The sequence below is a fragment of the Notamacropus eugenii genome, chromosome 2 (assembly GCF_028372415.1).
Source record: "Notamacropus eugenii isolate mMacEug1 chromosome 2, mMacEug1.pri_v2, whole genome shotgun sequence".
NCBI classification, from domain to species: Eukaryota; Metazoa; Chordata; class Mammalia; order Diprotodontia; family Macropodidae; genus Notamacropus; species Notamacropus eugenii.
Genome location: NC_092873.1, coordinates 251,274,142 through 251,286,750, shown reverse-complemented (window position 1 = coordinate 251,286,750; position 12,609 = coordinate 251,274,142). Strand labels below are relative to the sequence as shown.

The 12,609-nt window shown below is 38.0% G+C and overlaps 1 protein-coding gene across 4 annotated transcripts in view; it reads right to left on the bottom strand.

Annotated features, from left to right (window-relative positions):
- Positions 1–12,609, bottom strand: part of ZDHHC14 (zDHHC palmitoyltransferase 14) — a 336,782-nt gene that overhangs the window by 22,399 nt on the left and 301,774 nt on the right. For all 4 annotated transcript variants that reach the window (XM_072643782.1, XM_072643784.1, XM_072643783.1 and 1 more), the window contains exons 6-8: positions 10,336–10,438; positions 8,629–8,738; positions 3,527–3,629 (exon numbers count right to left, since the gene is read on the bottom strand). In XM_072643782.1, the coding sequence (XP_072499883.1) occupies positions 3,527–3,629; positions 8,629–8,738; positions 10,336–10,438 (316 nt within the window). The remainder of the gene's footprint in view (positions 1–3,526; positions 3,630–8,628; positions 8,739–10,335; positions 10,439–12,609) is intronic.

Below are 12,609 nucleotides of genomic sequence, written 5' to 3'. Positions count from 1 at the left end.
AAAATATTGATAAGTAGCCCATTTCTCTCCTAACTTGAAGGTCCTGGCAAGAATCCTATTGGCTCAAGGCTCTTTGCTCTCCTTCATAAATCATTACAGAAACTGGTGTGAGGGGTTATCTTCCCATTTATGATTTCAGCTTCCTAATAGTTACAGGATTACATATATCTACCAGTAGAATATAAACTCCTCAAGAGCGGCCAGTGTTCCATTTTGTTGATCTTTATCACCTAACATAATGGCTAGCACATAGTAGGTTCTTAATAAATCTTTGAAGAATTGAATTGAAATACTTCCAGTCTATAGCATTCATTTAAGCTTTTAATCATATAATGTTTTATGATATGCAACCCGAAAGACTCCAAATAGTGGTTTGATGATGGTAGTATATTACAACATCACAATAACAGCTGCACGATCTTTAAAAATGGAGAAATACTTATTATGTCTGAATAATTGACACCCACCTGTATTAAATGGGAAGTCCAATGATATTTATGTACACATGCATAAATGGTATCTCCTCCACCTGAGTTTTGTCATTCATCATTCATTCATCACAGTGGAAGGAATGTCACCATTAATAGACTATGCCAAGCTTGGGCAGGTCCCACCAAGTTGGAAAGCCTAGTGGCAGACTGTGTGACCATTGTCCATGGAGCCTCCAGAGTTAAATGACCCTGGGAAAGTAGCTCAAATTCTCCCAGCCTCAGTTTCTTTATCTGGAAAATGGGGACAATAATCTCCCTGACCTTACAAGGTTTTAGGAAGCTCAAATGAGAGAGTACATACAATGCTCTTTGTAAACCTTAAAGTACTGTATAAATGCTAGCTATTACGGTGAGTTGAGGAATGCTTTTTTGAACACAGCGAAGCAAGAAGGGATTGCAATCTGCATCAGTGAGAGTACTAACAATAATGGAATCTTCTGAAGTATTGGCATGTATGTGAAATTGTATCTATCTGTATAGTGTAGGGATAGGGGCTTGACCTGGGATTTCACTATAATAGGGAGCTCCTAGATAAAAAAAAGAAGAAACTCCTACTAACAATGTAAATTCCAACATTTTCTGCCATTTGTATTTTTAGAGAGCTGCTGGAATTCTGAGATATTAAATATTTGCAGGTATGAGTTAGAGGAAGAATTTGAACCCCGGTCTTCTTGGCTCTGAGGCTAGTTCCCTGTCCACTATGCCAGGCTGTCTCTCACATATATAAAGATGTAAGGTGATGGATGTTTTCATCATGTTACCATACACGCACAAAAACCCTGCCCCCTAAGACAAATGTCTGCCCATGTTAATCCTTCAGAATCATGGTTGTGAATTTGAAAACAAGAACAAGACATTTCAGAACATTGAAATAGCAGTCAGTGTCCATCTATATGATTCAAGAAGTGGGAAAAGTGCTTTGGAGTCAAGGGACCCGAGTTCAAATCCCCTCTCTGACAATTAGCACCCATGTGAACCTGAGCAAAACACTTAGTCTCCCTAGTCCCTTGTTTCCACATCTGTTAAATGTTCTGGATGGCCTTCAAAGTTCCTTCTAGTTCTTGGCCTACGATGCTATGAATGGAAAGAATCTCACAGTGGAAGTCAAGAGAACTGAGCTCTAGTATTGATAACGTTAAAAGGAATGCTGAGCTTGGCATTCAAAGACGTGAGCTGGAAATCTAGCTGGTACACATCTGTGAGACCATAGGCAAATCACTTTTCTCTCTGGGTTGTTGTTCTCTCATCTGGAAAGTGGAGATTGTAAGACTCATAGGGATATTGAAAGGGCAACACTTTATAAATCTGAAGGTCCTATACAAATGTCAATTATTAATATCATTATTTTCTGGGTGACTGGCTTATCAAAACCTCCCAGGGTCTCAGTTTTCTCATTAATAAGAAGAAAGTGGGCTGGGAAGGTAGTGTGCTGGCTCTGAAGTTGGGGGGCCTGGGTTCAAATCCAGCCTAGCTATGTGACCCTGAGTAAGTCACTTAATCCCCATCATCTCTCAAAACAAAAAAAACAAGAAGAAAAGGTGGGACAAAATGGTCCTCAAGACACTTCCTGCACCTCTTAAGACAGATTACATACTCCTCTCTTTCTTCCCCTCCCCTTCTCTTTTTCTGTCTCTCTTTTTCTATAACTGTCTTGGGGTGGACAAAAGGAAAAGATAAGCTCTCATGAAATAGTGCGACAAAAATCCAAGAATTTGTATCTATACAATGAACTCGCTCTTAGAATTCACCCAATTAAAAGAAATGTCATAACTGGCATAAAGAGCATGATGTTTGCTGTCATGTCCAACAAATAATCATTTTATATAGCTCTGAGTAACCAGAGAGGCAGTGTGGAGTCATGGACAGAAAGCTGGCCACCGAGTCCAGAAGACCTTAACTCAAGCCTTGCCTCTTACATATACTGATGGCATCACCCTGGGTAAGTCACTTAGCTCCTCTACTCTAGCTGTAGAGAAGGTATTGACACACATTGGGAGAAGGAGGTCCCCTCACCTGTAAGTTCTCTATACCATTGAAATGACAGCTCCAGTCCCCATCTCTAACTCTGAGTACTCAGATACTTTTGAGACTGTGACCTTGCCTTGTAGTTATTAAGAGAAATTAAATGCTCTGGGAAATTGTCATTTAGTTCTTAACTCCTTGAGCGTGAACATTGTTCTATGAAGGCCTAATAAAGATGGGAGCAGAATGACTGGGAGCCATGAGAACACCATTTATCCCAGGAAAAAGGCAACACAATGGCTGACTCATTCACACAAAAGTGTAAATGACTGATAAAAGAATATTAGTTCAAAGTTCTGAGATACCAGAGAGAGTACATGAGGCTAGAAACCTAAAATATGGGGTAACTGAAGTAGAAGAAAGGTGATTGAAAAGTGAGACTAGAGTTGCCAAAGTTGAACTTCATCTATTTCACAATTAGGAGAACTTTGCCTATCTTGTTTTTAATTTTTATCAATAAAACAGACATTTTTATACCGTTTTGAGCACTTTATACACATTCTCTCATTGGTCCTCACAACAACCCTGTGAGGTAGGTACTGTAGGCATTCTTTTAGGCAGATGTGGAAGCTAAGTCAGGGAAGTTAGATGACTTGCACAGTCATTCAGTTAGAGAGTGTATGAGTTAGGAATTGAACTCAGATCTTATAATACCCAATTCACTTCACCAGTAGCACTTAAATAAGTCTCTTTCAACATATGGCAGGGGTCGACTCTTCATAGCACAGGGCTATGAGTCATAGAATCAATATCACATACATACAAACCACAACCTCATGTAATTTGTAGCTAGAATCCTACCTCCCCTACCATGGCATTTGCTACCACCTTAAGTTAAATCCTTGCCTTCTCTTGATAAAACTCCTTTAAAGTATGAGAGTAAGGCACTGCTCTTCCTTCCATGGAGAAGCAGGAAAACCCAGTTAGTGTATTATTTGATTAGCTTGTATCAAAGCTAAAAGCAAGAAACATTCATAGGAATCAGGCGAACACTGCTATATGCTGGCTCCTACCATGTTACTCTGAGACTGTGTGGCCCCATACATGGTGATTCCATTTGTTGGTGCTGCTGGCTGGGGTGTGTCCGGCTGAATAAATCCTCTTCTATCAATTAGGCTGAATAAGAGAAAGGAGAAAAGGTAGGGAGAACGAGTTGAAAACACAAGACATATTCAGAGATGTTTCTGATTTTCCCTCTCTCTAAAGACTTTGTCTGGTGTGTGTGTGTGTGTGTGTGTGTGTGTGTGTGTGTGTGTGTGTGTGTGTGTGTGTGTGTGTGTGTGTGTGTGTGTGTGTGTGTGTGTGTGTTCTGATTGCCAAAAGACTCATTCCCAGAATATTGGCTACCACATCAGGATTTATTTTGTGTACATAGCTACTCATTAAATATGAAAGGGTTTTAATCAAAGTCAGCAAGAATAATATATGCATTGTTGAAATAATGGACCTTTCAAAGTATCAGTTCACAGGACAGCTTCATATAAATGTAGTGTGGAAAGGCCTGTTGGTGGAGACTTGGTCTCTTATTATTGCTACATGTCAGGCACTGTTATATTAATAAAGTACTGCACATGGTACCTCACTCAACAAGAGGTTATAAGGTAACTGGAGAGTAAAATAGGGGCATTGTGGGTCAGTAGAGACAAAGGGGAAGAAAAATAAAGTAGAGGAATAAAGAGGATTCTAGAGACAGCCCTCATTCACTCTAGCCAAAGTTTAGCTCGGCACTAGAACTCATGTTCTGATTTATGTTTTCAAGTTACCTAAGTCTTTGATGGCTAGGGTGTATGTGTGTATGTGTACATGTGTACTTATGTGTGTATGTGTACACATGCACTTATGTGTGCAAGTGTATACGTGTGTGTCTGTATGTGAGATGATAACTCAAGAAAGGTGATTGGCAATGCTTCACTGGGGGAGTAAGTAAAATTTGAGAGGACACCTGGGAAGGAGGATTTCCTGTGTCTTCTATCCTTCACTTCTCCCTCCTGTCCTGGTTGTATGAAAAGTATCCAAGATAGTCAGTTGACAGGGCAGTGAACAAGTGAAAGTAGCCCAGCTGTGTTAGCTTTCTCTTTAGATGGCAAAAACCCAAGGATGTTCTAGGGTCTGAGTATTCTCTGGCTCCAAGATGGAGGCAGTAATGGGCAATGGTTATGTTAAGTGTGTACACACACATTTTTCTCCCTCATTTTCAAAAAGATTTTATTTTAGGGGCATTGTTTATATTCCAGGGGTAACCAATAGTACAAACCGGCATATAAAAAAACTTATGAAGTAATAGTTTTGTTGTGCTTAGTGCTGGCTAAATCATTAGAGGAGACCATGGCTCATCGCTTGGCACAGTGCCTGGCCATAGTAAATATTCAATAAATGCCAGCCTTCTGACTGACTGATTTTAATCTAAAGAAGCTCTAGTTGTAGTTGACAGCACTGCAAAGGATGGTTGGAAGCTCTTCCAAAGCACAGACTGCCTTTTATCCTTTGTATACCCACAGCTTAGCAGAGTGCCTGGCACACAGTAGGGGCTTAATAAATGCATGTTGATCGAGAAAGCAGTTGGAGTTGTGTAACTTAGCCTAAAGAAAGGAAGCTTCTCAGGGCAGGGATTGTATTTTATTCCTATCTCCATGTCTCTTAACACTTCATAGAACCAAGGATGGATAAGCATTTAGTAACAAACTAAATGAATTTGTTAAATTTAAAAGCTTAGCTATAGCAGATTCAGGGCTTCAAATAAATACAGGATTGGTGTAATGCAACCGGAGACTAGCCACTTTCCACCTCTCCTCTGAGACAAGTAAGACGAGAGTTAATTCAGTGTGAGGGAAGTTTAAGTTAAGATATAAAGACTGTCCTAGAGTCAAGGTTGTTGGATACTGGAATGGTTCACCAAGACATGTTGTTTCCAAAGACTGAGTACAACTAACTTTTAAGGCAGTAGGGGGAGGGAGGGAGAGGGAAGGAACAAGGGAGATCTATCTAAGGATAGAGATAGTTCTAATGAGATGGCCTCTAAGGATACTTTCTAGTCCTGTGGCTCTCTCTCTGGTGGTTATTTTCAGCTCATCAGGAAGTAGAGAAAAACCTGATGAAAATATTCACAGTAGAAATGCTCAGCTTCTCTTTACAACAAATAAACCAGTTCAGTTATTTAACATTACTGATGACACACTCTGAATGAGTCCCTGACTCTGTCCACAAGCATCTTAAAAGGCAAGTATAACCTTTGCTGATTCCCAGATCACCAGTGAAAATCCAAGCTCCCAGCCATGGCTCATGCCTCCTGTGTTGGAATAAGGTAGACTTTCCTCCAGGATTAATTTAGAGTTTTTGAAAAGGGGTGAATTCTGGTAAGACCATGGAGATGTTTTCAGGATTCTGTGATATGGCTGAGCTATAGTAATATTATAGGCAAAAATCCCTGGGCTGTTTTGTTTTTATTTAAAAACAAAACCAAAAACCAAAATCATCATATTCCCCACCATCACCTAAATCTGACCACATTCTCTGGGTATTGTTATTGACTTCCACCCATAAATCAACTTGGCCATCTCATGGACTTTATTCCAGACAAGTTCTTGCTCCTTATGACAAAATAATAACACTTTGGTAAAGACTGACGACAAAAGTCTTTGCCTCACTCTCTTTAAAATGGATGGAGAGATTTGATTCTAAGAAAAATTTGAAAAGAACATTTTTTCCTCTATTTTCTTCAAAACAACTTCCTCATATTTTTAAATAGCTGAGAAAATAGAATAGACACACTTGAAATCAATCCTACTCTTAATAACTGAGTTTAAAGAAAAACCATGTAGCCAAAAACAGTCAAAGGCTTAGACCAAACCCAGTTATGGGAGAATTAATTTTTGTTATTGCAAAATTAGATCTGTAGAGTGAGCAACATGATTGACTACAAGCATAGAGCTAAGAATAAGGGGAAAAAGATTTTTATAAAAGGAGAAATTCTATAAATCCTTTCCCTAAAGACAATCCCAGTCCTCCTTTAAAAAGAAAAAAATTTGGGAGATGTGATAGATGATACCTGTTGGGTTTTTTCTTCTATTACAAATATAAAAAACAATCCAAGTCATAAAATAGTGAAAATTCCCAATATATTCCTATGCCTTATTCTTGCCTAATCAGTAATTCCCAACTGACTCTCAGAACTAGTCCTTCTGAGGAGTACAGACCTAGACCTTTGGGGTCTTATACACCCTTCTTCCACCCTCAATCCTTCATTGTTCTAGCCCTCTGATCATCTATAAGTATGTCACTGGAAAAACATGACCTGGTTATGTTTAGATTGTTTAATATAACAGATTAATATGACAGAACTGGAAGAGACTTATTTGGTGTCTTAAGTTCAGGAGAATAATAAAAAACAAAAATATAACCCCCCCACCCCACAAATGAACAAGAATTGGAAGAGCTCTTACAGCCAATTTGTATTTGACAAAGAATTTCCTTTCCCATACACCCAACAAAAGGTCCTCTAATCTTTGCTTGAGCATCTCTAGAGACAGGGAACCCACGACCTCCAAGGAAGTCCATTCTACTCTGGAATATCTCCAATTCTTAGGAAGTTTTCCCTTTTCTTCAAACCTAAATTTTCAACTTCTGCATGTTACTCATAGTTCTGATTGACCTTCTGGAGCCAAGCATAATAATTCTAATTCCTTTTCCATATGACATCCCTGAAAAAACATGAAGATGGTAATCATGTTCCCCTAGAGTGATCTCTTTTCCAGGCTAAACAGTTCCTTCAACCAGTCCTGATATGGTAGGAACCCAAGAACCTTCATTGTCCATCCTTTGCTCTCCTCTAGATATCCTTTAGCTTAAAATTGTGACATCAAGCTATACGCTGATTGAAACCATTGTTAATATTCTTGTTTCAGAGGAAACTGCAAGAGTGAACTTTCAATTATGCACACCAATGAAATAGTCCAGATAATTCAAAACAGTGTATAATTAAAATATTATGTCACATGAATGCATTGCTAATTTCTTTTGTTTTATAAATACCTCTTCACCCAATAATGTTTTATACCTTAATAATAGTTGGTTGATGTTCCATGAACTCACACTAACTGATCATGTAGCCTGGTAACCCAGAAGCATCATAGGCCTAACTCAGAGGGAAGTGGATATTTTCCCAATAACTTTTGATGTAACTTGCATTTTTACCATATTTGGATGGGAAATGGCAGATGTACCATTGTACTGACACTTTTAGAAACTTCATCTAAAGACCCAAGATCATGGAATTTGTTAGTGTCCCATCCCCCACCCCACCACATACATAGGCACTTGACAGAAGCATGTTGATGTTGGAGGTTATGGTGAACCTAATGGAGGTAGTCCCAGCATGAAGACCAATGCTAGGACTAAAAATCAGCTGGGGAAGAGCTGGACAGAGATATTCAAGAGTCAACAGCACAGTGGTCCTTTAGAGTCTTAAACCTGTACAGTTGACTTCATTCCCTAATACTTAGGTCTTGCAAATCTCTCCCTTCTCTGACATATATCAGCATTTACAGTCTGTACCATACTGTACTGGAATATTTGTTATCTCTTGTTGTTTTCCAATAATTCAATGTATAATATATCTCTTCAAGCACATGCTAACTTTCTTCTGGCCTGGGGCAACTTCTTATTATAACCACAGTGCTAGGCACATGGGAGGAAATCAATACTTGTTGACTTCATGATTAATCATATATCTGGAGCCTTACTCAGCCTTAGGGAATTAGTTTTTATGTTTGACACTGATTCTGTAAAACAAACAAGCAACAAAAAAAATCTCTATTCTATTTCAGAAACCCATTTCCTGAAAATTTTTTTCTGCACCAGATAAAATAAACTGAAAATCTCACAATTATCTGGTGAATTTAACTGAAACAGACAGCTGGCTTGGGTAATTTATGTCTTAAAAAAAAAACAACTACCTTTGGTTGTCTACTTAGATCAAAGTCTCCAGATGATCAAATCAACATTTCACTTTGCCCTGTTACAGCTACAGCTTAACGATTTAATTTATTTTACGTATAAAGCTTGAGATCTATAATGAAATCATCCCTTTCAGAGGACATGACTTTTGGGGAAAGCTTACCTTGGAGAGATAGGCCCACAGAGGGCAGCACAGCAATTTGTAATGATGTTTCCATAGCTATAGGGATTATAATTTTCTTTACCTCTTTTATTTGACCAAGATCCTTTAATCTGAAAGACATGGAGAATTTATCACATATGGGATTCCTTTTATTGAAATCACAGTTTAGGCAAACTGGCTTTCAGGGCATTGCTTATAGATATTATAGACACTGCATAGATATTGCGATTGCCATAAGAGAAACCATGAAGTACACTTTTTCCAAACCTAGGAATCCTAAATTTTCAATTTTGAGCAAGTGAATTAGGTAAGGGAGAAAGGGACTTTATAAAGAGCTTTCACCTTTTAATCCTACCACATGGCATTTAAGGGTAAAAAGAATTTTTTCCAAGCTTGCATTTAGTATTCTGAAGCAATCAATAGTTAAATAGATGGTAGATACAATTGATCTAGCTCCCCAAAGTGATTAACATTTCTTCCAGGAAGTAATTTATCTACTGGAAGAATTCTGGTTCAAAGTATAGTTCCAGTAGTCTGCTCTGTAACATCTGCCTAAGAATCACAAAGAATGTCTCTTGTGGTTTCCAATGATAAAGTCCATAGAAACTACACAGGATTATAATTCCTGAATTAACGCATCACTCTTTAATTTGCAAAAGCATATTTTACATTTCTATCAATCTTCACGTCTTCTTTCGGGCTAATCTGGTAGATTCTGTTTAGCTATTTTTTCATGTGTTTATAAATGCTTCTGTAATAATTGTTTTTTAAAGTTAGTGTTCAGATTGACGTGAGAAATATCTTTAAAAATTACTTTTTAATGCCCTTATTGTAAAATCTTTCAGGATTCCGAGAAAGATAAATGATAAGAGGTTTAATTAAAAACAGGAATAAGACAATCCATCTCAGCATTTGGACAGAGGTATAGAACAGAGATGGTATTCACATTTTTATTCTGTGATATCACATCGCAATAGTCTCTTCATTTAAATAGATGCAAAGTTTTGTTTGTTTTTTTGGAGCAGACCTCAGATTTCATTGGCACAGGGCTCTGAATAAGGAAATTCCATTGCCCAATGTATGTTGTTTCCTATTGCACAACCTCAAGGCTTAAAGAGTGCTTAAAACACTGAGAGATGAATGACTTCTCAAGGGTCACACACAGCTAGTAAGTGTCAGAAGCAGGATTTGAACACAGGAGACAAGGATGACCTTTTTTCCATCTCTCTATGCTTCCTCTGAGATGCAGTGTATCTCTTAGAAAATGATTTTTAAATCATATAGCCAACTCCCTCCCCTTCCCTTTGGTGCTCTATATTAGGGGTCTACTGGCCAGAACTTACTTATACATGAGTATAAGAAAATGTTTAGGGATTCAAACAGGTGAAATACAGGGAGTAATGGAAAATGGTCTTTTACTAATTCCTGTTTGTTTCAAAAGGAGCACAGTTTAAATGTCCTATACTGTGTGACTCTGGGTAATTCACTTAACCCTGTTTATCTCAGTTTCCTCGTTTGTAAAATGAGTTAGAGAAAGAAATGGCAAACCACTCCAAGAAAACCCCAAATGGGATCATGAAGAGTCAGACAAGACTGAAACAATTCAACAACGGCCCCATAGAAGCAAAATCAAAATCACCTGTACTTTCCTACCTCAGTTTCTAATCAACATAAGTAAACATGCACACTCCCCATAACGTCACTTACATCTTCATTTGTGGTTTGATTGGAGCTGATCAAATATGTGTGGAAACCTGAGAGACCAACAATAGACCAAACAGAAAAGAAACACACCACGGCTTCCAACACAGTGATTTAAAGTCAAGGAAGTAAATTGGGAGGAAAAGGGAAAATTTACACAGCTTAAAATGTTATCTAAAAAAAACAACAAGGGCTTAAAAGTTTAACAACAAAGACATGATGTATTTTTTCCATTGTAAAACTTTTTAGTCTATAACCATATTTATTATTTGGTCAAGAGCATCTTACACAATATGCTGATTTCTCCTTATACCTAGATTAGTATATCAGCCTCCTCCTGGACTCCAGGGTCTCTCTACTTCAAAACATCTTTCTTATATATCACTGCCAGACTAAAATAATTTTGATCATGTCACTCTCTTGCCCTAAACCTTTTATTAGCTTCCTCCTTCTGACTAGGTCAAGTGTAAACTCCTCTGCTTGGTTTTCAAAGTGCTTAATTTGATCCTGCTCTAATTATGTAACAGTACTGGTGTCTGACACTCACCCTTTGCTCCTCTCTGGCCAGCCTCTTCACTGTCCTACAAGTACTCTATGCTCACTTTGGCCTCTGTGACCTTATTCATATGCTGTACCCCATGAATGAAATGCTCTCTCCTCTTTCCTCAATTTATTTCAAGTCTTTCCTATCTTTCAAAATCCAGATCAAGCAAATCTTCATAAAGCCTTCCCTTATCATTTTGGACCTCATCTATTTCCCTCTCTGACCTACTACAATCATGTAGTTCTGGGCACTTGCAGCAATGATAGTTTATATTATATCAGCTAGCACATAATCATATTGGGACTTGTCTCACTCATTGTGGCATCATCTTTGTTCAGTTTTTTCATTTCTAACCAAAGTCCTTGAAGGTATGAACTGGGTACCTGGCCTAGGAGGCAAGATTTCAAACCTTTCTTCCCTCCATTTTATTTATCTTATATGTCTGTCCTATTCTTCAACCCCTGTTTGAACAATCAAAAAACACAAATAAAACTCTCACAAAAATATACATAGACCCTCAGAAAAATCCTCGAATTTGCCATAGCCAAAAGATTTTTTAAGTGTCTCATTTTGCACTTTAGTCTATCATTTCCCCCACTGAACAACTAAAGAATACACAAATATATGTGTACTGTATGTATATACACGTGTATATAGAACATATACATAAAACATATGTATATGTAAATAAAATATAAAATACATGTAAAAATCCTCACTTTGGCCATATCCCAAAATAAAAAACATATATCTCATTTTGCATTTTAAGACCATCACTTCTCTAGCAGGAAGTGGATACCATGTGCTTTGCCCGCAGTCATTTGATCTGTCTCAGTTTCCCTCACAGTGAAATGGGGGTAATAAATGAGATAATACCTGTAAAGCTCTTTGTAAAAGTTAAAGTGCTGTATACAAGCTAGCTATCAGCATCGTCATGGTTTATCATGGCATGATTTCAGTCTTGCCACTATTACTAACAGTATATGACCAAGAGTAAGTCCCTTACTAATTCTCACATTTTTATAGTGCTTTAAGATTTATAAATCACTGTCTTCATAATAACCCTTCATGCATTAGATCCTCATTTTACAGATGAGGAAACTGAGCCTCAGAGAAGTTAAATGGCTTGCCTAGGGTCATGATGTAGTGAGCAGAACTGGAATCTGAACCCAAGTCTTTCCAAATTCCAAAATCAATGCTCTTTTCATTACATTTCCCTGAACCTACCTCTTCATACCTGAGTTTCCTAATCTGTAAAATGAGGAAAATTCTAATTGTACAATATACCTCACAGGACTGTTGTGGGCACATACTTTGCAAATCTTAAAGCACCATATGAATGCTATTACTATTATGCCACTGGACAGCACCCTAAGAGGGTGCTTTGCACCTAACAGATACTCATTAAATAGTGATTTTCTGAAAAACAGCTGAACAACAATAATTGGATGACCATCATTCCTTTCTCTTTAGAGGGCTTGCTGTCCGCCCTTTGGCCACAAGGATTTCTGGTCCACTTCAGTCATCTAGGCTCTCTAGACCAACGCTCATGTCAACAATAGGGAGCGCTCTGTTCTGTGTTCCCAGAAGTTTATATTTTCAGTTCTAGAACTTAATCTGGCATAGTCTCTCAATCACAGACTCTATATTCGGCTCCTGAAACCTCATTTGCTCAGAGGCTAGTATCCACAGGTTCTCCCAAACATCAGATGCTGTGGCTGTCTGTGGGAGGATCC